Genomic DNA, 26,367 nt, shown 5'->3' with positions numbered 1-26,367 from the left:
AAACTTTGAAATTCATTCACTTCTGCAAGGTTTCATATAGTAGACGAGAAGCTGCTTTTAGGCAAATACCTCCCGACTATATTTGTGAGAATTCAGTCACATGTATGATTTAAAGTTTGTATTTTCTCCCTTAAAATATTTATAACAAATAGAAAAAATAAAAATTCCTCACATACCTGTTCTTTTTCTTTCAATAGTTTTTCAAAGGCAAGAGCTTTTTCTTTTATTGAGTGGGATTCAAATTCTCTCTCTTTCAGCATCATTGAAAATTGCATGTTAGTCTCTTGTAATGCCCGGAATTCGGTTTCTTTCTCCCTGCATCTTGCTACTATTTTTTCATTTTCTTCTTTCAGCTTACAGATGTCCATTTCTAAAATTAGGTTTCTTTCTTTAAGATTAGTGACGGCTTGTTTTAAAAGCTCATTTTCATTTTCTTTGTTACTAAGATTTTCACTTACAGAAAGTAACTGATCACTTTTAGACTTAATCAAAAGGTCTTTTTCCCTAAGTGACTTCTGGAAAACATCACATTTTCCCTTTATCTGCTTCATCTCTGGATCAGTGTCCTTTTGTCCCTTTCTTTCTAACTCTGATGTTGCAGCCATGGAATCAGACAGTCTTTGATTATTTTCCTTAAGAATTCTGATAGTCACATCTTTTTCTTGTAACATTTTTTTAAGCTGCTCCAATTCCTGTTGAAGGAGTTTCGACGCATCACTGACTATTTCAGGAGGAGTACTGCTTGGAATATCTGATGCTTGTGAAACAGAAGAAGCCATCAGCAGAGGCGGTGTTACCATATCAAGTTTTCCCAGAAGAAGATCCTTGGTATTATGAAGCTGTCCTATACGATGCTGAACTTGTGCTAACTCCTGACTAAAACTTTTCATTTTTTTCTCATTCTGCTCATAACTCTGGATCAAGCCATTATAATCCATCTGTAATTTAGAACTGCTATCACTGTCAACTGAAATTTGTGCCTGAAGCTTGTGTAGCTCCTCTTGGAGATGAGCTGACTCATGCTGCATGTTCTGGACTGTAGTCATTACTTGTTGCTTCCACTCTTCCATCTTCTTTACTTGTTGCTTTAATTTGTCACGCTCTTGTAAAAGCTCCTCAAACTGATTACTGTTAACACCTCCTGACCCACTGTCAGTACCTATGTTGGATGTCTGTAGGACAGTCAATAAGGTTTGGCATTTTTGACTCAAGGCATCTATTTCAATATCTTTCTCTCGAATGATACGGGACAAATTCTGAATAGTCTCTCTAAACATATCTTGGCTGCTACTTTCAAACCTATTAGATAATTTTTGGTTCTCTTCTTGCAACTTCATCAGAGCAGTTTCCTTAGCTGCTACCATATCCATGATTTTATGATACTCTGTTTTTAACTGACTGTTTTCTCTAGTTTTTTCACTCAAAACTGCCAGCACCTGTTCTCTTTCCATGGCATAGGCTTGCAGTTGCTGTCGAAGGTACAGAACATCCTGTCTATATGATGAAGAGGAAATACTTGCATGGAGAGCTTGTAACTCAAAGTCTTTCTCTTGGATGATCTGAGTGAGTTTACCAACTTGATCTTTAGACAAGTGATCAATTTGTTGAGTTAAGAAGACATTCTTTTCATTCAGAAGCTTAATCTCCTTTTCTCTCTCTTTGATGCCTTTTACTAGTCTTTCAATTTCAGACTTAGACAAGTCATGTTTTTCGTTACCATTTTCTCCATTAAGTGTCTGGGCTTTGGTTTCTTGAAAGAGATCAGAGGAGTCTGTCTGAAAGACGTGCCTCTCATTGTGCAACTGAGTTTTAATTTGTTCAATTGTTTTCTGCAAACTTTTAATTTCCTCATCTTTCTCCAAGAAAAGCTTTTCATGTGTGACATTCATTTGCTCATACTGAAATTTGGACTCATCTATTTCCCTTTTATGCTCCTGCAAAGACTGTTGAAGTTGCACAGTATTTTGACTCTGATCTTCAATTGTTTTTTTGTGAAGTTTTATTTCCTCTTCAAGATTATTCTTTATTACATGTAACTGTGTTATCTCAGCTTCAAGTTCAGTAATAATATCAAGTGTTTTAGGCTCAGCCACAGGTGGAGATCTGCTTTGCTGGTCCTTTAGTCTTTCAATCTCTTCTTTCAGATGATTGTTTTCTTCTTTCATGGCTGCAAGACTTTTGTCCTTTTCCTCTAAATGTTGTCTTAAAATCTCATGATTTTTGGAATCCTTAACATATTCCTCAAGTTCCTGTTGCAACTCTAGAGCTCTATTTTTAAATTTTTCAACAAACACCTCTTTCTCTTTTATGAGTTCTGTCAACTGCTTTTGTCCTCCTAAGCTAGTTGTCAACATCTCTTTAGTTTCTTCATGGTCGGCTTCCATCTGCTCAATGTTTCTTTTGAGTTCTGCTATCTCAAAGTCCCTCTCTTGATTGCATTTCACTAGACGCTCATGTTCAAGCTGTAATGCATTGGTGTTCATGTTACGTGCATTTGACAGGTCCTCAATGGTTTGTTCATATTTTTGTGCTTGTTCCAACAGCCGCTTTTCGGTCTGGCTTAATTCAGTTTCCAACTGTCCTTTTTCCATTTTCAAAGCCTCCAACATAGTATCTTTTTCCAGGGAAACCTTATTTTTCTCAGCAAAGGCTTCATGCAACTGCTGTTTTAGTTCTTCACAGACTGCCAGAAGCTTTCCATTTTCCATTTTAAGATCACAAACTGATTTCTCCAAATTTTGATTTAGTTGTTTATTTTCTGAAATGTCTTTATTTAGTTTTGCAATTTCTGCTTCTCTTTCTTTAAGTGAAAGATCTTGAGAGTTACTGTTAGGTTCTTGATTAATTATCTTTGTTAACTCATTCTGGGAAACAGAAAGTTCCTCCTCTTTTTGTTTCAGATTTTGCTTCAATTCTGCAATTTCCTTTTTATTATTCAAGTTACAATCTTGGGATTTCTTTAGTTGTTCTTGTAAATCCTTAATGTTATGCTGAAGCTGCTGATTACTCATATGCAAATCATTAAGTGCAAATGTACAGTGGTTCATTTTTGATTTCTGGGTTTCTAGTTCCTTACTCATCTCCATCTTCTCAGCTTCTACTTCAGACACTTTCCTTCTTTCAAAATCTATGTCAAGTTTCAGCTGGTTGACGGTACTATCAGCTTCTGTATGCTGTTTTGATAGCTGCTCTTTCAGGGTAATCATATGCTAAAATAAACAGAAACAATCATTCATCAGGATAAAAACAGAGCCAGTAAAAACAGAGCTTTCATTCATGTAATCATCTGGATAACAAAAGAATGTAAAGGATTTTTTAAAAGGAGTTGACTAAGCAGTTGTTTTCAAATTATTAAAAATATATTCCATCAAACCTATAGAATCACTCTCCAAAAGAATAAGTCAAATGTAAAAGTCAAAAATTTCCAGGATTTCTCAGGATAATTAAATTGGCATACAGTAAACATCCATTTAGCTGTGTACTTCCAAATATTTTGAGCTATTATTTAGAGCTAGTGAGGCACTAAAGCAAGTCACAAATAAGTAAATGTGATTAATGTTCATTCACATGAATACATAAATATGAATTAACATACAGTCTGTACCACCTGCAAGTAGTGTTTATATTTGACTTCCACAAAAAACTTGATAAATTGGTATAGCATGCCTGCCTAATATAGACCATATCAGAATATTTGGGACTCAAACAGAGGTTAATCATGTTAGAAATTATAGGAATATTTCTTCCATTCCAGTCTTTATTAAAAAGCCTATAGAAAATATGGAACATTTTCAGACTATTTTAAACACATGGTCAAAACACAATGATATTAGCACACAACAGCAAAGACAAATTTATTGAATATTCACTTTTCAATAGACAACTCTGTTTCAGTACATTTTTATGTTAAAAAAAAACCCAATAATTAACAAAACGTACTGTCCTTTCATGGACTTGCTTGAGCACCCCTAAGAGAAGTCAGTGCTTCCCAAGAGCGGACAGCCTAAGATTTTCAGATATACCGTAATAATTCTATCAAACCACTGGCGTTCAAGTGATGTACTGGAAGGAAATAGCATATTACATTTAAAAGAGAACCTATTTTGGTCTACAAGATAGCTTAAGCCATGAAGCCTTAACATCAAAGAAATCCCAGGCGTATATAAGATTTGGTTAAGACAAAGGAAAACTTTTTTCAACTAGGTCAAATGAACATTTGGAACTTTAAAATTCTTAACACAGCAGTAACAAAATACAATTGAAAATTTGACAGACAGCTCATTTATTATAGGCAGCACAGACAGTGATGCTTACAGTTAAGTTGCCCGACACTTTCCATTATAAGACTTTGTTTTCAGTTAATTTTGCCGAACAAACCATTTGGCCTGAAATTTCCCATGCCAGGTGCCCAAGGCTGATGTTTTGGGGACAGTTTCAATTAAAATGCTTCAGCCATTTTTGAGAATGAGATTAGTGAAAAACACACCTTTTTGCCCACATTAAAAAACTCTTTACAATAGTTTCAGTGAGCATCTCTAGCACCTCCATACTTTGGGGCAGGGACTTGAAATTTTGTAATGGGGGAATGGGATGGGGGGGGGGGGGGGAAGAGTCTCTCCCACTAACGCTAGTGATGTGCTTTTGCTGTCCCTGAGAAAATTCATCCAAATTTGGCAAAGTTCTAATCCTTTGGGGGGGGGGGGGGGGGGAAGTGTTTGCACATACTCAGTAGAGACACACTACAGTTTTGCAGCTAAATTCTCTGAAGATTCCATTTGCACTGAGCATGCTCCACTTCTCACAGCTCTTATGTGCTGACTAGACTGCGCATGAGCCATTCCCACAGTGAGATGGAGCATGCACCATCCTGTGGCTTCAGGGACTGAACAAGACTTCCACTGCAATTGCTCCTCCTGGCTGCCAGGAGCTACTGTAGTGACAAGGACAGGAACTGAGAGCAACTCTCAATGCTCTCTCTACTGGCATGCAGGCAAAATAGAGGAGAAAGAAGCTACCTGACTCAAATGAAGAATAAGGGTGAGAGTAAGGTAAGAATAGGAGCGGAAAGACAGGGGCAGAAGGGTCTAACCGCTGGGAAACACTCCCCTACAGGACTGAGAACTGAAACCATTATTCTATAGTCTCAATATTCTTTTGCAGTTTAGCAAACAGCTGTGAAATCCACCTGACAGTGTCTCTTCACTCCTCATCTAATGGCAGGTCCACATGGAAGGTGACAGCCTTCCATTGCTACCAGTTACTCTGTTAGCTCATGTGGGAGAGGTCTATGTTATGAATCTAAAGATCCATGGCAGAGGTCTATGCTATGGATCTAAAGATCCCAATCCTACAGATGACCCACATGGGGGCCAACATGGTTCCATATAACTGAAAAAACAAAATTTTCCTCAAGCTTTTTAAAAACATAAGAAATTACATTAAAAAAAATATATCTAGAATTTAAATTTAAATTAATTTAAAAATTAAGAACACTGAGGTTGCAAAGTAAAAAGCCTACAAAATGCCTGAATAAGGTTGCCCATTCAACCTTAATTCAACCTCCTTGTGCAGATGTATTATTGGTCGAGCTTGACGGCATTTCTTTGTTTGGGTGTAATGCAATAACTTTTGACCACGACATCCAATCAATTCCAAAAGTTAAGGGAATATTCTAAGCATTAATGGGCAGAACACTATGCAATTTGGTGAAAAATATGAAAACCTTAAGGGGGAAATGGGGAACACATTAAGCCCCTGGCATCTGGTTAGCAGAGCTAACACCTCCAACCACCCTTGTAATTGTCTATAAATTGAAGAACTGATTTATCGCATTCATTAACATATTCCAGCAGAACAAACCACCTCATTTGAGTTCTGCCAATCCTCCCAATGCTGCTGACACACTGAAAGGGAAAGAAAGGGAGAGGAAAAAAAAAAAAAGGAGAGTAAGAACGGTGGTAGTGGGGAATGGAGGTGCACACAGAGGGAGAAGGAGAATGAGGGATCATGGTATTGGGGCATGAAGGAATAGGGGCAGGCACAATCTCTGGCAGAAGAAAAAGGGTGACCTGGAAATGGAGGCACACAGAACCCGTGGCAGGGGGAGGAGGGAGAAATGGGGGGCACATAGATCCCTGACCAAGGGGGTAAAGTGAAGACCCTCATTTGGGGCCACACATAGCCCTTGGCATGAGGGGAAATGGAGGGGTCACAAAGAAACCCTAATGAGGGGGGGAAATGGGGAACCTTGATACAGTTTGGAAGGAAGGTACGGGGGTGCATATAGCCTCTTGCATGGGAGGAAAATTGAGGGACCCTGGTATGGGGGAAGAGGTAAAAACACAGCACACAGAGCCCCTGGAATGGGGAGTCACACACTTGGTGGAGGTGAGAATGGGGGGCAGAAAGCAAAGATTCTGTGGTATGGGGCTGTGTGTGTGCAGAGAGTCACTGAAGTAAAAGGGGGATAGAAGGGTGGCACACAAGAGGCTTGTTGGAGTGAATGCAAGGAGTCGCTGGTGTGTGCAATGATCACAGATAGGAGGAAGAATTTAATCCAAAAAATGTGAATGATAATTGGGAATCCTTTAAGAACACCTTACTAGATGCCCCAAAAAGCACAATCTCACAATCAAGGAAGAAGACTGGGCTGGTTAAATAACCAACCTGGTTTAGAGGGAAGGACAGTGAAGGCAGCTGTAAAAAATATGTGACAAATGGAAGAAAGGGAAAGTTGATACTAGTGAATATAAATCAGAAGTTAGGAATTGTAGAAAATTGATAAGGGAAGCCCAGGGACAAAAGGAGAAATCTATCGCCGGGAGAATTAAGGATAATAAGATGGAGTTTTTTAAATATATTAGGAACAAAAAGAATCCTGACAATGGTATTGGCCCATTACTAGATGGAAATGGTAGAATTATCAATAATAATGCAGAAAAGGCAGAAGTGTTCAATAAATATTACTGTTCTGTACTTGGGGAAAAAACAGATGATATAGTCTCATCATATGGTGATAACACACTTTCCACTCCACTCACATCTCTGGAGGACGTTAAACAGTAGCTACTAAAGTTAGACATTTTAAAATAAGCAGGTCCAGCCACCTTGTACTCAAGAGATGTAAAAGAACTGGCTGCTGAGCTAGCTGGACGATTAATGTTGATTTTCAATTAGTCTTGGAGTACTGGGGAAGTTCCAGATGACTGGAAGAAAGCTGATTTGCCAATTTTTAAAAAGGGTAAATGAGATAACCCAGTTAATTATAGGTCTGTCAGCCTGACATCGATTCTGGGAAGATAATGGAACGGCTCATTTGGGATGCAATTAATAAAGAACTAAAGAAGGGTAATGTAATTAAGGCAAATCAAGATGGGTTTATAGAAAACAGATCCTGTCAAACAAACCTGATATCTGTTGTTGATGAAATTGTTATGGGGTGGTCCCCTGAGAGTCCTTTCAGGTCTTAAGTAAAGCCCAAACCACTTCATGTCTCCTTTACCACCACGTTTTATTTTGTTGTGCCAGCAGGCCTCTACCGGTAGTGCTATTTACTTATATTTACAAGCCCTAGCCAGCTCCCCCACTTGCTTCTGGAGAAGGGAATAGAGTTGGCAGCAGTCAACCCTGCCCATCTCTGCTTTCCTTCTGGTTCTCAGCTCCCCCTTCCACGGTTTCCTTCCTCTCAAATTATAGGCTCCCAGATCCTGGGGTTGCTTCCCCCTCTAATTATCCCTTCAGCTATAGATCCACTCAGCTGATTGACCCTTCTCAATTAATCTATATTGGTGGGGATTTGAGAGACAGGATGCTGAGTCAGCTCCTGATTCAGCACACCCTGTTACAGAGATTACAAATTTGTTTGATAAACATAATAGTGCTGATGTAATATACTTAGACTTCTGTCAGGCATTTGATTTGGCACCGCACAACATTCTGATTAAAAAACTAGAATGATATAAAATTAACATGGCACCCATTAAATGATTTAAAAACTACTAACTGATGGGGCTCAAAATGTAACTGCAAACAGGGAATTGTCATCAAAGAGGTCTGTTCCCAGTGAGGTCCCTCTGGGATTGTTATCTTCGCCCTATGCTATTTAACATGTTTATCAAATGACCTGGAAGAAAACATAAAATCATCACTGATAAAGTTTGCAGATGACACAAAAATTGGAGAAGTGGTAAATAATGAAGATGACAGGTCTCTGATTCAGAAAGATCTGGATCACTTGGTAAACTGGGTGCAAGCAAACAATGTGTGTTTTAATAACTTAAATGTAACTGTCTACACCTAGGAATAAAGAATGTAGGCCATATTTACAGAATGGGGGACTCTATCCTGTGAAGTAGTGACCCTTACAAAGATTTGGAGGTTGTGGTGGATACTCAACTAAACATGAGCTCCAAGTGAGATGCTGTGGTCAAAAGAGCTAATGCGATCCTGGGATGCATAAACAGGGGAATCTCGAGTAGTTAGTAGAGAAGTCATTTTATCAGTATATTTGGCTCTAGCACAACTGCTGCTGGAATACTGTGCCCAGTTCTGGTGCCCGCATTTCAAGAAGGATGTGGATAAGCTGGAGAGGGTTCAGAGAAGAGCCAAGAGAATGAGTAAAGGATTAGAAAACATGCCTTATTGTGAGCTGAATCTATTTGGCTTAACAAAGAAAAGGTTAAGGGGTGACTTGATTACAGTCTATAAGTACGTACATGGGGAACAAATATTAAATAATGGGCTCTTCAATCTAGCAGAGAAAGGTATACCACGATCCAAGGGCTGGAAGTTGAAGATAGACAAATTCAGACTGGAAATAAGGCATAAATTGAGCATTTCTCAAATTGGGGGTCCTGACTCAAAAGAGAGTTGCAGAGGGGGTCACAAGGTTATTTTAGGGGGATCACAGTATTGCCACCCTACTTCTTCGCTGCCTTCAGAGCTGGGCAGCCGGAGATTGGCGGCTGTTGGCTGGGCACCCAGCTCTGAAGGCAGCGCTATGGCAGCAGCCACGCAGAAGTAAGGGTGATAATACCATGCCACCCTTACTTCTGCACTGCTGAATCCAAAGCTGGGTGGCCAGAGAGTGGTGGCTGCTGACTGAGGGTCCTGCTCTGAAGGCAGCAGTGTAGAAGTAAAGGTGGCAATACCATACCATGCCATCCTCACCTCTGTGCTGCTGCTGGCGGCAGCTGTGCCTTCAGAGCTGGGCTCGCAGCCAGCAGCTGCCGCTCTCCAGCTGCCCAGCTCTGAAGGCAGTGCTGCCGTCAGCAGCAGCGCAGAAGTAAGGGTTGCAGTACCGCAACCCCCCCTACAATAACCTTGTGACCTCCCCCCACCACTTCTTTTTGGGTCAGGACCCCTACAATTACAACACTATGAAATTTAAGATTTAAATAGCTGAAATTTACAATTTTAAAAATCCTATGACCATGAAATTGACCAAAATGGACCTTGAATTTGGTAAGGCCCTAATTGTTGTGGTATTGACCATTTTCTTTCTGAAAAGTCAAGTAGTTAATGTGAAACAAATATATTTCAAATACATTTTTAAAACCTGAATATCAGTTAAAATAGTGACAAATATAAAACTATTAATATTTAATTAAAAATAATCTGTGACCACTAAGTTTCACATACTTTGGTCAAAATCTGATGATTTTTTAAAAAAAAGTTTAAGATGTTATGCTACTATAAACTAATAAAATTTAAAACTGATAAAAGGAAATGCTTTTTACATAACACACTGTTAACATATGAACTCATTGTCACAAGTTATTATGAAGGTCAAGATTTTATTAGGATTAAAAAAACCTAAACATATCCTTGGTACTGCAACATTCCTCAAAAGGGAAATAAACCCTCATGCTAGAGGGCACATGATAACCACTACCTGACAGAAATTAGTAAGAAATTTCCATTGTGGGTAGCGGGTATGTTATTCTATAATTGTCCATTACAGGAATTTTTTTGCATTTCCTTGAAGCTTCTGGTATCAGCCACTGTCAGGACGGATGCTGGAATAAATAAACCACTGGTCTTATCCAGTATGGCAAGAATAGACTATTGGGAACCTAATAGGCCCCGATATCTGTGAGCAAAGATTAACATCACACACTGAATGTCTAAAAAGTAAAGATGTCCATTAATTCTCGGCAATATTTGTTACCTGCATAGTTTCTTGATTCTGCTTGTCCAATTCTTCTAATTCTGCTGTTAGTGTTGCTCTTTCTGTAATACTTTCTTTGAGTTCATTCTCCTTCCTTTCCAACTCTTGCCGTAATTGATTTAATTCCAAATTCGTGTCTTCAATAGACGCAGATGTAATATCCTCATTTTTATGTTGTAAACTTGCCAGTTTCTTCTGAAGTTCTTCCTTTATTGGACATAAATTGGATTTTATACTATTATTCAAGTTTTTAAACACTGGTTTGAAAACAGGCTTTATATTTTGTCAACCAGAGCATTTTAAGTTTGAACAAAAAAAGCAAGCCTTTTGGACACTAGAAACACAAGTTTACTTGAGTTTTATCCCAACTAAGCATTATTCAGTGTGAGGAAGGTGTCTCTAACATTAATATACATACATATGTAAAAATATTTTCATCACAAAGATCCCAGTGCAATTTATAACTGCGCACAAAGAAGAATCACATCATCCACAAGTGAAATCTGTCCTCAGCTGGTGTAAATTGTCATAGCTGCATAATGGATGTGGCTCTTGGAGCACAGCATGATGCAAAATGGAAGAGGGAAGGGAGGGTTTTGACCAAGGGTATCCAAGTAAACCTCTGATGAAAAATGCAATGGGACTTTTAGTGTCCATGCAGAGTAGAGGTGACCTCAGTTTGAAAGTCCTTCCAAACACATAGTAAACTACATGGAACTCTGATTACCATAGAATAATGAGTCAACCCTGCCAAAATTTAGAGGTTACTCACCATGTGCAGTAACATATTCATTGAGATGTTTGTTCCTATGGATGCTCCACTGTAGGCGGTGTAGCAGCACCCCTTGCACCTGGGCCACACAGGCGCTTCTCCCTGTCTCATGCCATGGGGGGGGCATCTATATATAGTGCTGTGCAATCCAACCGTCCTCAGTTCCTTCTCTACTGCAGAGTTTATCTTTGAGTTCTGAAGCGGGGGGGGGGGGGGGGAGGGAGGAGGGCAGGTAGTGGAGCACCCATAGGGGGACACATCTTGAAGAACCTCCGTTACTGCACATGATGAGTAACCGTCTCTTCTTCAAGTAGTGTCCCTCTGGGTGCTTCACTGTAGATGACTGTAGAGCAGTGCCCATAGATGTAAGGCTGGGGCTTTGGAGTGGTGTCCAATAAGGAGGAGAGGACTGTGTGTCCTAGTAGGGGATCTGATGCTGCAACATGGATAGTGTATAGTGTTGGCCAAAAGTGTCCATGAATGCCCAGGTGGCCCTTTGCAAATGTCAGTGATTGGCACATTGTTGAGAAAGGCAATCAATGTGGAGAGAGTGCGAGTGGAATGCACTCAAGTTCCAGGTGGAGGCAGCTGGTTGTGCAGTTGATAAGAAAGGCATATATGCACTGAGAGGTCCATTTGGAAAGACACTGTTTGGATGCAGCCACTCCCTTTGATCATTTGGCAGTTGAGAGGAATAAGCACGACAATTGTCTGAAAGATTTAGTTCTATCAAGGTAAAGGCTAATGCTCACCTAATGTCCAAGGTGTGTAGCATTGCTTCATGTTGGTTGGTATGCATTTCGGGAAGAAGCAGGGAAGGTGGATAAGTTGGTTCAAATGGAAGGAGAACAGCACCATGGCTAGGAATTTTGGATGCGTGCATAATGTGACCTTGCCGTTATGAAAAACTGTATACGGGGGGTATGCCATGAGAGCCTTATTTCTTCTCTGTCAGGCAGACGTGATAGCTACAAGAATTGCTGTTTTCATGGAAAGATGAATGTAAGAACATGTTGTCATGAGCTTAAATGGTGATCTGGTGAGACAGTTCAAAACGAGGTTGTGATGTCGTATGTGAGGGTAAAGGTTCTAAAGGCCTTTAAGGAATCTCTTCATGAGCGGGGTATGTGAATATCGAATAGCCATCTATCTTGGGGTGGGGAATGCTGTGATGGCAGCCAAGTGCACCCAAACAGAGCTTGTAGAGAAGCCCGATCTTTTAAAATCTAATATATAATCTACAATTAATGGTAATGGGGCATTTATCACAGTCATGATTGGCTGTGCACCAGGATCGGAATTTTTCCCATTTCTGGAGGCAAGTACAGTGAGTCATCTCACTTATTTAAGAGAACCTCTTCTATTGCCTCTGAACAGGACATCTCCAAATCCCGAAACCATGAAGGAGACAGACTGAGTTGGAGGATTTGGCCCGCATCCTGCGAGAGGAGGTGTGGAATCAATTGCAGGGTGATCGGAGCACATAAGGTCATGCATAGGAGGTAAGGATACCAAATTTGTCATGGCCATGTTGGGAATATGAGGATGACTCAGGCTCGTTACACCTGTATTTTGTGAAGTACCTTGAACAAGAGGGGAAAAGGTGGAAAGGCAGAGAGTAGTGGATCATCCCATGTAATAAGGAAGGTGTTTCCCAGAGACCAGTGGCCTAGAGCTGCTTGTGAGCAGAATCGAGGGAATTTGGCATTCTTGGTGTGGCAAAGAGGTCTATGTTGGGAAATCCCCAGTGGCTGAATATGCGCCGAAGGACTCTTGTATCTAGTTCCCACTCATGGTCTTGTGAGAATTGTCTGCTCAGTGAGTCTACCATGGTGTTCTGCTGTCCAGGAAGATATGCAGCTGAAATGTTGATGTCCTGTTGGATACACCAGTTCCACAATTTCAGTGCTTTCGAGAATAGGGAGTGGGACCTTACTCTGCCTTGTCTTTTGATGTAGAACATGCAGGCAATATTATCTGTCATTACTTTTATGGTTTGATGTCTGATCAGTGGTAGGAAATGTTGGCACGCATTGTTAACCGCTCGCAGTTCTAGAAGGTTGATGTGCATGGAGAATTCTGCAGGAGACCACCTTCCCTGCACCGTGTGGGTCTGAAGGTGTGCTCCCCAACCAATTAGGGAGGCGTTGGTTGTTCGAATCAGGGACAGTGTTGGTTGGAGAAAAGGGACCCCCATACAGACATTTTGGTGTTATGTCCACCAGACATGGATAGGAGTTTGTGAAGACTTGTGTCTGTGAGGTACATACACTGTGCGTAGCCACACATGGAGACGTGCAACCTGGCGTGTTTTACCATGAATGTGGCCGCTGCCATATGGCCGAGCAGCTGGAGACACTTCCTGGTGGAGAGCTGCGGACTGGTTCTCACAGTGGATACGAGGTCGACTATTATAGAAAATCTGTGAGCTGGAAGGAAGGCTCTGGCCTATATTGCATCCAGGTGTGCCCCAATAAACTCCAGATGTTGTACAAGTGACAGTGTCGATTTTTGGATGTTTATTTGAAGGCCAAGGTTCAAGAAAAGCTCCATCATCTTTCATATGGTGTGAATTGCGTCAGGTTCAGATGGAGCTTTGAGGAGAAAGTTGTCTAAGTATGGGACTATGACGATGCCTTATTTGCACAGGTATGCTACCACTACCACAAGGATTGTGGAGAATACTTGGGGGTGAGGCGCTGTAAAGAGTCCAAAAGGTAGTACCTTGTATTGGTAATGATTGGTCCCCAGGATGTTATCTGAGGAATCATCTGTGAGCAGGGTGTATGGTGATGTGAAAATGTGTCTCTTGGAAGTTGAGGGCTGAAAACCAGTACCCATACTACAGTGCTGGGATAATGGTTGATAGTGTGACCAGACTGAAGTGTTGCAGTTAAATGAACTTGTTGAGGTTTCATAAGTCTAGGATCTGTCTCCAGACACCGGATTTCTTTTGGATCAGAAAATAGTGGAAATAAAAACCTTTCCCTTTGTGTTGGGATGAGACCGATTCTATGGCCCCCAGTCTCAGAAGGTTATTTCCTTCTTCTCATAGAAGGTGTTTGTGAGAAGGGTATTTGAAGAGGGACAGGAAGGAGGGGACGGATAGGAATGGAATGGAGTACCCTTTGTTGATTATTTCCAGGATCTATGTATCCAAAGTGATTTGTCAGCATGACGGATAAAAAGGGGCTAAACGGTCGTCAAACTGGGGGGTTGTTAAAGATGGTTGCAGCAATTTTAACGGGAGGCGGCTTTCTTGGGCCTCGACCAAACCTTCAAAATTATATTTTAGATGAAGGTGCATAAGAGGTAGCTCCATGAGACGGCCTTTGTCTGCATTTCGGAGGGGATCTCTGTTGCCTTTGTTGTGTGTCAGACTGACAGCGATGAGTGAAATGTGGAACTCAGGATCTCAGCTGGTATTTCCCCGATGTCTCTTCAGCGCTGGTTTATATATGCCGAGAGAGCTGAGAATCGCTCGAGAGTGCTTTAGAGTATGTAGGGACTCATCCATGTGCTCGGCAAATAGTTTGGAACCTTCAAAGGTAGATCCTCGACTACAGATTGCGCACCTCTTTAGGGAATCCAGAGAGGTGAAGGCATGTCACTCGTCTCGTTACCACAGCTGTTGCGATGGAGTGAGCAGCCATGTCTGCGGAATCCAGGGAAGCTTGTAGTGCTGTGCGGGCGAGGTGGTGTCCTTCAGACATGAGTGTCTGGATTTGCTCCTTATCATCTGGCAGATGTTGAAGAATTCCTGTATTTTAGAATAGTTCATATCATTGTATTTGGCCATAAGAGCCTTGTAATTGGTGATACGATACTAGAGTGTCACAGAAGAATATGCTTTGAGACCAAACAAGTCTAGTTGCATCCAGTCCCTCTTGTTGGAGGTTGCCCTGGGGTGGTGTTAGCATCCCTTCTCATGTACTGCATTGACGACCAGGGAATTTGGAGTAGGATGGGAAAAAAGAAATTCCAAGTCCTTAGTGGGGACATAATATTTTTTGTCCTCTTGCTTGTAGGTTGGCAGGATGGACGTTGGGGTCTGCCAGAGCATACTGACAGGGTCTAATAGGGCCTCATGAATAGGGAGGGCTATCGTCACCCATGTGGAGGCGTGTAGAATACCAAGCAGCTTGTGTTGTTGCTCTTCGGACTTCCTCCAGCAAGATCTGGAGAGATTCAGCGATTCTGCAGAATAGTTCTTGAAAATGTCTGAAATAGTCCGCCAACGTAGGAGGTGGTGGCATGATCGCCTCATCGGGGAAGAGGAGGAGAAGTGGAGTGGTGGTGTAACCTCTTCCTCTGTTTCTTCCTGCTGTTCCTCCATCGTTACTGGGTCGACATCAGATGGTCAAGAAACAGATGAGGATGACGATCGTTCGTGTTTCTGGCTCTGTTCTATGGGTGGTTTGGGAAACTGTGCACACAGATAGCCCATGGGGCCCAGTAGGGCCAATGTGGAGAGATTGGCATGTGGGGTTGCATCCATGGGGGTCCATACCAGGCCCTCGGTTTGGTTCTGGATAACGCAGATGAGCACAGGATTATCTGTGTTCCAGATATGCGGGTGGAATGGAGTACTCTTCGTCCTCTTCCTCTTTGTCATTGCTGGGAAAGGGTGGTGCAGTTCTCAGTGGCGAAGGGGAGTAGGGTTCTGATTCCGGGGAAAGAGGATGAACTATTGGGAGCTTGCAATGGAGGAGTGGAGCGTCTGGTGTATCACAGATGACCAGGTCCCTTGGATATCTGAACTGCTGTGGCGCAGGCAGGAGCATCATTGGCACCAGTGGTTGTTTAGAAATTGAAGGAACTATCAATGCCGAGGGTGGAGTGCATTCCCCGAGCTGCCAGTAAATGGTATAGATGGCTTACTTGATCCCGAGAGCTTGCTCAGTGCCGAGGATTTGGTCGATGCCGACACTGTTGTCAGTGCTGACGCACCCAAGGTTGTCTTGGATGAGGCACTCATTACCATTTCGGAAGCTCTTGCACCGTTTCTCTCAGTCCCGAGAGACAGTGTGTCCGCCTGTGGTCCTGCCCATTTAGGGTCCTTGGACTTCTGTTTAGCTCCAGTATCAGAGTACTCAGGTGGTCATGGGAGCTAAGTCTCACCCCTGATGATGTTGAGGCTACTGACCTTGCAGGGGATGGCTTTATCTGAGGCTGTTCGTTGGAAGGTGAAGAAGTGGCCCATTTCTTCCCATCTGAGTGGGAAAGAGAGGATTTCCTCTTGGATGGCCATGGCGAGTGGGAATCGCCTGCTGACCGAAATGAGGGTGAGAGCCAGGCCGGAGAGGTATCAAGGCTGGGATCCAAAGCTGGCCGTAGAGAACTCTCCATGAGGAGAATTTTGAATCTGAATTCACAGTCCTTTGGGGCCTCGGTGGTCAAGTTGATGCAGTGGGTGCACTTCTGTGCGATGTGGCCCTCACCGAGGCAGTGGATGCACAGTGAGTGCCCATCACTCACGGGAAAGGCCTCCTAACAAGAGAGGCACCTCTTGAACCCAGGAGATCCTGGCATAGTCCTGAGGAGGAGAGATCCCATTTGGGGAGGGCAGAAAACAGGGAAGCGCAAGGTAATGGGGAGGGAAGAGTAACTATAAAAAAAATGTTTTTAGGGGGAGAAAATTAACAGAAACGGCTATTCACCTACTAATGTAAGGTTAGCTAAATAGAGTCTCTCTAAAGGTTAAGGAGGTAGAAGGGCTCTGCTCCAGATTCGATACCAAAGGCGATCGAGAAGGAACTGAGGGCGGCTGGACCACACAGCTGTAAGTTACCCTCGGCGCAAGATGGAGAGGAGTGCATGTGGGGCCCAATGGGCACTGCTACCAAAGATCTTCAATCCCAGGCACAGGGGATCACATCACATACAGTGAAGCACCAATAGGCACACTATTCGAAGAACCTAAATTTCCAGGGAGACCAGGTATTTAAACTTGATGCTTCAAGCACTATGTCATTTCTCTATGTTAACAACTTTCTACCAAAGAAATTGAAATCTTTGGATCTATGGTGCAATACCAAAATGTCGTTGTCATTCGCGGGGTGGGATGCAGTGTGAAAATAATGGCAAACAGAATTTAGAGACCACAATGCAATGCCAAATATGAAGGGGACTCATATTTAACAAAACTGACAGAAGCTGCTGGAAAGCTACAGCTACAAAGCCAGTAATTCAGAGATTCTTTTTGTCCTTTTCCTTTTTTTTAAATCAACATCTGAGGAAACATATCAATGCAATTCTGTAAAATGGTTAATTTACAACTCAAAATACATCAGCTTCTATGATGTAATATTTATCAAGTAAACAAAAAGTGAAAAGGCTGTCTCTTTCCCTTACAATATGTCAATGGGGTGTACTTTCAAGCAGTAGTAACAAATACAATTCAGAATCAAATACCTATTTTAATATGGGAATTTAACTGAAATAATTTCTTTTAATTTTGAAATGGAATTAAATTATTTTCTTGAGATTTTTTGTAAAAAATTGAGAAAAAAATATACTACAAGTTCAACAACTTCATACAAATACTTTAATAAACAAAGTCAAATTTTCTAAGTAGATTTAAGGCTGGTCTGAAAACTTTACACAGAATAGTAATGCACACACAATGTGCTTGTTAATACTCTTTCTTATACTGCAGTAAATGTATATACAAAACTAAAAGCAAAGATGGTCAATTAACTAACATACTTTTTCTTTTCCTAGTTTATGATGTTCTTTTAGAACTTGTGTATCTGTTTTAACCTTTAGACCATCTTCTCCTGCACCAATAAAACTATCAGCCTACAAAAAAAACACAGTTGGTAATTCATCTGAGAATTTTGTTTCTTCTGAATCTGTATCAAAGTATCAATACAATAGCATCTGTGAGAAGTCTATAACATTTTAGATTTTTCTATAAAGGAGCATGTAAGAATGAAAAACAATTTTTAGAAAGTGACAATGCAAATACTGTAATACTGTCGAAAAGTTTACATGTGATTTCTAGGATGCCTTCACCACTTACTTAATTAAAAACAAGTTACACACTGTATTACATTGAACAATAAACTGTTAGAGGGAGTGCAATAGTTCTAACTACTAGAGTGTGTGGAGTTTCTCATACCAGATTGGCTATAGAAGAGATAGGGAAAGCATATTTAGTCATGAAATTATTAGCCTAAAGTTACTTCCTTGATTACCACAAGACTATCTACATGAAAATAAAAAAGCGTTAAAGATGTTCAATACAAAACATACAATTTCAAAAGAGTGCTTTTCCTTACACTTGCACTGAGGTTGAGATAGAAGTGGGAGCAAGACCTGTTGAAAGCCTCTGGGTCAGGAGTAAAAGGGATAAAAAACAAGGGTGATGTCCTGGTAGGGATTTACTATAGACCACCTAACCAGGAAGAAGAGGTGGATGAGGCTTTATTAAACATCTAACAAAATCATCCAAAACACAGGAATTGGTGGTAATGGGGGACTTCAACTACCCAGACAGCTGTTGGGAAAACAATAGACCAGGACACAGATTATCCAACAAGTTCTTGGAATGCACTGGAGACAATTTTTTATTACAGGAGGTGGAGAAAACAACCAGGGAAGAAGCTATTCTGGATTTGGTTCTGACAAAAAGGGAGGAACTAGTTGAGAATCTGAAGACAGAAGGTACCTTGAGTGAAAATGATCATGAAATGAGAGAGTTCATGATTCTAAGGAACAGTGGGAGGGAAAACAGCAAAATAAAGACAATGGACTTGAAGAAGGCAGACTTTAAATACAAAATGGTCTGTATGGATGTACTATTAATATGCATAAATATGCTAGCCTATATAGTAAGTGTACCCAAAGATTTATGTGGGTGAGGGAATAAGATTTGGGCATGGAAGGTTGGGCACTGACATGAATATTCAGGATAGTGCCAGGACCCTATAAGAGGGCAAACCACCAAGCGGAGTTAGTTCTTTTAGTTCCTCTTTTGTTTAGCTACCAGCTTGGCTTTTGCAGTATAGCTTAGTTCAGGAGTGGGCAAACTTTTTGGGCCAAGGAACACATCTGGGTGGGGAAATTGTATGCAGGGCCAGGGCAAGGGGTTGGGGTGTGGGAGGGAGTGCGGGGTGTAGGAGGGGGTGCAGGAAGAGGCTCAGGGCAAGGGATCGGGGCGCAGGATGTATGAGGGGGCTCAGGGCAGGGGGTTGGGGTGCAGGAGGGATGCGGAGTGCAGAAGGGGGCTCAGGGCAGGGGGTTGGAGTGCTGGAGGGATGTGGGGTGCGGCAGGGGGCTCAGGGCACGGGGTTGAGGTGCATAGGGGTGCAGGGTGCAGCAGGGAGCTCAGGGCAGGGGGCTTAGGGCAGGGAGTTGGGAGGGTGGGGTACAGGAGAGATTCAGGCTCCGGGATGGCAGCGGCGTGCACCGGGGCCAGGGCAGGCTGGCTCCCTGCATATCTGCCCCGTCCACAGCCCCACGCCGCTCCCGGAAGCGCTGCAGCCCCTGGGTGAGGTGGGGCGGAGGGCTCTGCGTGCACTGCCCTTGCCGCGCCTCCAGGTACCTCTCCCAAAGCTCCCATTGGCCGCGGTTCCCCGTTCATAGCCAATGGGAGCTGCAGGGGGCGGTGCCTGGAGGCAAGAGCAACGCATGGAACCCTCTGCCCCCCTGCCCAGGGGCCGCAGGGATGTGGTGCCGGTGGCGCCGCGGGCCAGATCCAAGGCCCTGAGGGGCCAGATCCAGCCCGCGGGCCGTAGTTTGCCCACCCTTGGCTTAGCTACTCTACATTTGACCCTTCTCTCCACCATCTCAGCATTGAGGAATCTGGATCATCGGACTCATTTGGTATGCCAGAGACAAGGTTAGTCCTTTGTCTTCCATCACCAGGTCCCCAAGGAAGGGTGTGAGTAGCTTTTGTAAGGAATGTTACCACAGGTACCCATAGAACTATATTATTCTTTCTGATTCTATGGTTTGGAGCTTTGATGACCTTTTCCTTGATTTTAATAAAAATCTCCAAAGCTTGGCTTTGTTCTCAGCAAGAATGTTCTTGCCACAGACCCTGAGAGTCCTTACAAAGTACAGGACTCTCTACATTCTCTAATTCTGTGGCTTGATTTCAGAACAAGAACCTGATTATCTTCTAGTCAGATCATTGACGGTCAACAGGACAATCCAGGGAATTATAGATCTGTCAGCTCAACTTCGGTACCCAGAAAGATTATGGAGTAAATAATCAATTTGTAAGCACCTAGAAGAAAATGAGGAATAAGTAACAGTCAATAAGGATTTGTCAAGAACAAATTATGTCAAACCAACCTAATATCCTTCTGTGACAGGGTAAGAAGCCTTGTGGATAGGGGGAAAAGCAGATTATGTAATATATCTCAACTTTAGTAAGGCTTTTGATGCTGTCTTACATGACATTCTCAGAGAGCTATAGCCTACACAAATCTACTATAAGATGGGTGCACAATTGGCTGGAAAACTGCACTCAGAGTAGTTATCAATGATTCACAATCAAGCTGGAAGGGCATATTGAGTGGGGTCCCACAGGAATCTGTTCTGGGTCTGGTTCTATTCAATATCTTCATAAATGATTTGGATAATGGGTACAGAGAATACACTTGAAGTTTGCGGATGACAACAAGCTGGGGAGAGTTGTGAGCACTTTGGAGGACAGGATTAGAATTCAAAATAATCTTCTTGACACACTGAAGAAATGATCTGAATTAAATAGGATGAAATTCAATGAGGACAAATACAAATCAACAGCACAAATACAAAATAAGAAATGACCACCTTAGGAAGGAGAACTGCAGAAAAGGATCTGGGGGTTATAGTGTTCCACAAACGAAATACGGGTCAGCAATGTAATACTGTTGCAAAAAAAGCGAACAACATTCTGGGTTGTATTAGTATGATAGTTGTAAGCAAGATGAGAAGTAATTCTTCCACTCTGCTCAGCACTGAGAAGGCCTGAACTGGAGTACTGTGTCCAGTTCTAGGCACCATACTTCGGGAAAGAGGTGGACAAATTGGAGAAAGTCGAGAGGAGAGCAACAAAATTGATTAAAGGTCTAGGAAACATGACCTATACGGAAAGATTTTAAAAATGGGTTTGTTTAGTCTGAAGAGAAGACTGAGGGGCAACATAACAGTCTTGAAGTACATAAAAAGTTGTTACGAAGAGGAGGGTGATAACTTGTTCTCTTTAACCACTGAGGAAAGGACAAGAAGTAATGGGCTTAAGTTGCAGCAAGGGAGATTTAGGTTAGGAAGTTTTTCCTAATGTCTAACTGTAAGGGTAGCTAATCACTGGAACAAATTACCTAAAGAGTGTGTGGAATCTCCATCATTGGAGGTTTTTAACAACAGGTCAGACAAATGCCTGTCAGAGATATTCTAGATAATGCTTAGACCTATGGCAGTGCAGGGGACTGGACTAGATGACCTGTCAAGGTCCCTTCCAGTCCTACATTTGCATGATTCTATGATTCACATTAGTTCTTACTATTATGACTTCAGCGTTGGTATCATTTCGAAATCAGTTTACCTGATTTAAGGTATTAAGTCTCATTATTTCTTTTTCTGCATCTGTAAAAACAGCAACAAAATCAAATTATTTTTTGACAACCAGAAGATTAGGTCATTTAAATTGCTATACAAATTAAGTAGAAAAATCTTAGGGAACTAAAACCAAATTGATGTCTCCAAGCAATAAACCTGTATACTTCATCAGCATGCTCCTATCAGTGGGAAAAAACCCATAATGTAACAACACAACAGTATGATTCAGTTTTCATCACTTCGCAGCTAGATTCAAGCCAAAATGTTAGAACACAAGCAAAGTTACAGACACAGTCCATCAGTAGCTACTGAAATTTAGCTTTGAATGACTAAGTACTTAAGACTTTTATAAAACACCAAAAAAAATATTCAAAATGAAAGGATTACATATTTTACCACAACACAGACACCGCCTATAAATCACAAAGACAGCATTTTATTTTTGTGAATTACATTTCTAGAACATCAAAAAACAATTAATTATAATGGGAAAATATTAATTTAAATGTAACTCCTACTACTGAGTTTCTATAATGGTTACAAGCAAAAGCATATGCTTCTGTTACTTAAAAGTGGTCATTACTGTGGGAAACTCATGGCTAAACAGTCTCGTTTTGAAAGCAATTCCCTCACAAGAAACCCCAAAAAGCCCTATGTAGAAAAAGTTTACGGGGCAAGAAACACTACAAGGTTCACCTCAGTCTCTTCTGGATTCTGCAGTCAGGAATAGGGTTTGTCCCTGTGAAAGAATAAGGACTTCTGGCCCTGTGCTTTGCTGTTCTCTGGGAAACTACTGCAGAGGCTCCCTGGCTGGACCATCATGTTGCCAGGACTTCCCAGACTGAATGCCCTGGAAGCCCCCGAATGGTAGCTTCTATAAAATGGATAGAGCTCAGACAGTATTAACCCTTGAGCAGATCTACTTTGCGGAGCTGCAGCCCTCCCCCTCACACTTTGAGAGAAGATCTCTGGACCTGCAGAGAACTCTCTATGGGTTCTGTGGGAAAAAGCAAATACTGCTGCAGATAGGGAGATTCATATTCAGAGGGCCTCTGTGTTCAGATATCTACAGTATACCATACTTAGCCCAGGGTTTGCTGGGGGCAAGAGAAGTAAAACAAGACGAAGTGTCAGAGCAAGACAGCAAATGAATCCGAAGGACGGAAGTAAAAGAAAACAAGCCCAGGTTGATAAGGGAAGGCAACCCAAGCCAACAGGAAAGGTCATTTTTCATGTGCCATGCCATAATTTTAAATTGTTCAATTGTCATCTTTAGCTTCTCTTCTTTCCAGTGTTAATAATCTTAGTATTTTCAATAACATTTTAAGACCGGCCATATCTCTAACATTTGTCAGCCTCTCTCTACATGTTTTGATCTTAGCTGTATCTTTACAGGCTGATGCAAACAATATTAGAAACCATCATCATAAAACTGGCTTTTTTTTTTTTTTTTTTTTTAATATTACGGCAAAACAGAGAACAAAAATTCCTGCTAGGCTCTAACCAGGCATCTTCACTAAGCTATCCAGAGACTTCTACCTCACTATCAGAGTAGTGCCAAGGTAGTCCTTTCAGATCTTGTTTTCCTTGATCATTTCAGGGGTAAACCCTTTTCTAAAGTGGCTCTATTCATAGTTGTCACAATCTCATTTATTCATACTTCTTTTCCTAAAATGGCCTCTCTCTATTTTTAAATGTGTAAAATATTTTGGATAGGATCTGAAAATCTCAATTGCTTCCTACCCAACAGTGCTTGTTGTAGTCTGAGCACTTCTTCCTCTGACGATGTCATCAGTGGGAGTTTTTTCCCCTGTTCTTTCAGAAGGGTCTCCTGTTCTGCAACATAATTTTGAAGCTTAATAAACTCAGATTTCAGTCTTTCATATTCTTGTGTTATTTGGCTGTTTTCCACCTTTACCAGTTCTCTCTCGTTCAGCAGGATTTTGTTCTCATTTTCTACTGAAGATAATTTCTCATTTAAATTTTTTACTTTATCCTCCAGTTCCTTCATATTCTGTGTGTCCTCTAGTTTTTCAGTTTGTAGGATTTGAATGTTCTTTTGCAGGTCGCTAATTTTAGAATGATCAGTGATTTCAATGCCTGCACCACCTGAAAAAGCACAAGAGATTGAGTTTAGACTAGTAACCAAAGTCAGCATTATAGAATTTTCTCCTGGAACAGCTACCAACTAAGAATTTTTATTCTTGAAAGGTTGGCAATGTTAAACAATAACTTTCGTGAAATGGAGGCACTCACTTCATGTACAGAAAGAGAGACATTTAGAAGAACAAATGTTTGAAGTATATAAAGATACGTGGTTTTCTTTAGAAGAGATATACCTCACAGCTGCTTACATTGATAACTATAAAATGGCAATTTTGAAACAAGTGAAGTGAGGCAGATATGGTTCTAATCACCAATAGTTAAAAAACTGACTTAAAGGGAAAAATAATCAAAAGTCATAACAAGTATCAAAAAATAAAGTTGTCTAGTCAGTCCTTCATACGTTCCTAAAACTATTTGACCAGAATACTGTTAGCTACCAGGTTCATTCCAGATCAAAGGACACTAGGTTTTGTGGTTTGTTGTTTTAATGTAACAGAGTTAATGACTGGTTGTCACGGGTTATAATAATTTGTATATTTCACATGTATTCATTTTAGTCAATTTTAAATTCTCAGGATTGTGGCTGAAAACTGGTAATCAGTACAAACATATTAGATTTATTTTAAGTTCCCGCAAGAATTAAAGAATGTTTTGATGACAATCATATGTTCTATAGACAAACACAACATTTAAATTCTCATTACATTTGGTTTGGTCATTTTATACATAAATCCTTAAATTTATAATATCCAGTAAACAGTATTGACTTTTCCTCTAAAGGTTTAAATTAAAAATGTAAATTGCCAAGCATAGAAGCAAAGACACATTATTCTGCAATAAAACTCTCAGACTTTCAACCTAAAGGTCACGTTCAAGAGAAGTTGGGTTTTTATAGGTACCAGATATAATGTCCCTAAAACTTTAGGAGCCTCTGTATAGCCAGCGTAACTTATAATGCAAATCATTTATACAAGTTACAGAGTTCAAGAAGGCAGAAAACCAAAATTTAGATAGAAGCTGCTAAAAGAAGACACGTTGCTTGTCCATTCATGACTACGTAGATTCTGAAAACAAGCATTTCTAGGATCTGCATCCAGACGATACCAGATGGGTGAAAACGCAATTTAGCAAGGATATGGTAATAGGTGAGTAATATCATACTAAGAAGTGTGAGAAGTATTTTGTCTTACAGCTGAGTCATTAGGCAAGAGATGCGTGGCTCATGCCTTTGATTTCACCCAAGACTCTTTAAAAGGATTGTTTTGAAAGAAGTCAGAAGACAGAGAACAATTTTAACAGGCATTAAGATACCATGAGTCAGTTCCCTACCACCTCTGGTTGAGACCTCAAAAGGTTCTTACATGGTGCTTCTGCCTAACTCTATATCTAAGGAGACACTGTCGGTTATGGAGTTTCTCTTTCATTCTGGGAAGGGACAGTTGTCATTGGAAGTACGTCTCTTTCCCAAAGGGTAACACACACTCTTTGGGTGGCATAGTTTTGATGACTCAATTACAAACGAAACTTACTAAGTTTAGATATGAACTTGTAAATGAGGCCCCCTTCAAAAAGAGACCCAATTAATAAGACATACAAACTTTCACTTCTATGCATCCAAAGTTATCCCAGTACAAGAAAAACAGATAAAGGCACTTGTTGCTAGAAAGTGTTTTATCTACCAACCCATCCAACCAGGAACTTATACAGCCCTCATCACCATCAACTCTGACTTCATATCATTCAGTGAGTGACCCATTTAGTATCTACTACTTGCCTCCAGAATTATTTTTTGTGTTGAAAAGTTTTCACTCTATTCTGCAGTCTCTTTCCAAATCAATATTGGATTGGAATCAAACATGTGTTGGCTTTATGGATTTAGTGCATACCACCTGCCTGAGGATATGGATGTAAGTAGATTATTAGGGGACAAATTAATGTCCAGGAGTTTAAAAAAATATCCCGCAGTGAGTACAAGTGAAGAAACAGATATATCTGTTTCTCAGATAGTTTTCAACTCTAGTAGATTGGTAATAGCAGGAGAGAAGCCTTCCACAGGTAGTAACCCCATAGCTCTGAAAAATTAATTTAACAGACTTGAAGAGTTTCTCACTCAGTATCTAGACCAGAATCTGTTGGTGGACAGCTAAAAGTCACATGTGCGTTTTCTTCTGAAGAGCAGCCATTAACAATGCAATTAAATGTGCTCAAGTCAATTATAACCAAACTAAAGATTTGCTAAATCCATATGAATGTATTGGACGTAGATTATACTGCTCATTTGTATGTGCATTTGATTTCTGAATAAAGTTCATTCCATATAAAAGCTGAGGGTAACAGCCAATAAAATAGAATGATCGCAGGGTAATAAATACCTTGCTGTAACTGATTTTCAAGTTCTTCAATTCGCTCCTCATATTCACTTAATTCCTCCCGGTGCCGACGACTTATCTCTGCTAGTTTCTGTCGATGTGCATCCTGTAATACTGAAAGCTCATGCTGATGTTCATCTATATCTTGACTTAAATTCTGTTTCAGCTCCTAAAAAGTGTAATTGAAAAAAAAATATTTAGAATGCAGACACACAGTATGTATACATTTTAAAAGAATATTTTTCTGCACCTGCAAAGATACTGCCAAATATTTTACGCCAAAAATAAAACATGCCTGTTTAAAAATTATTTATTTATACAATCAATGTGGTTGGCATGGTACAAACTACAAAAATAAAAAGAGCCCCACCTCAAAGAACTTGTAATCTCAGACACAT

The 26,367-nt window shown here is 40.9% G+C and overlaps 1 protein-coding gene across 1 annotated transcript in view; it reads right to left on the bottom strand.

Moving 5' to 3' along the window:
• Positions 1 to 26,367, bottom strand: part of TRIP11 (thyroid hormone receptor interactor 11) — a 74,686-nt gene that overhangs the window by 29,747 nt on the left and 18,572 nt on the right. Inside the window, exons 6-10 of the mRNA XM_065403090.1 lie at positions 25,973 to 26,138; positions 23,238 to 23,603; positions 21,481 to 21,521; positions 10,169 to 10,375; positions 177 to 3,209 (exon numbers count right to left, since the gene is read on the bottom strand). Of these exons, the coding sequence (XP_065259162.1) occupies positions 177 to 3,209; positions 10,169 to 10,375; positions 21,481 to 21,521; positions 23,238 to 23,603; positions 25,973 to 26,138 (3,813 nt within the window). The remainder of the gene's footprint in view (positions 1 to 176; positions 3,210 to 10,168; positions 10,376 to 21,480; positions 21,522 to 23,237; positions 23,604 to 25,972; positions 26,139 to 26,367) is intronic.

The sequence above is a fragment of the Emys orbicularis genome, chromosome 4, assembly GCF_028017835.1.
Source record: "Emys orbicularis isolate rEmyOrb1 chromosome 4, rEmyOrb1.hap1, whole genome shotgun sequence".
Lineage (NCBI taxonomy): Eukaryota > Metazoa > Chordata > Testudines > Emydidae > Emys > Emys orbicularis.
Note: the sequence above shows the minus strand (reverse complement) of the source record. Positions and strands in the feature narration are given on the sequence as shown.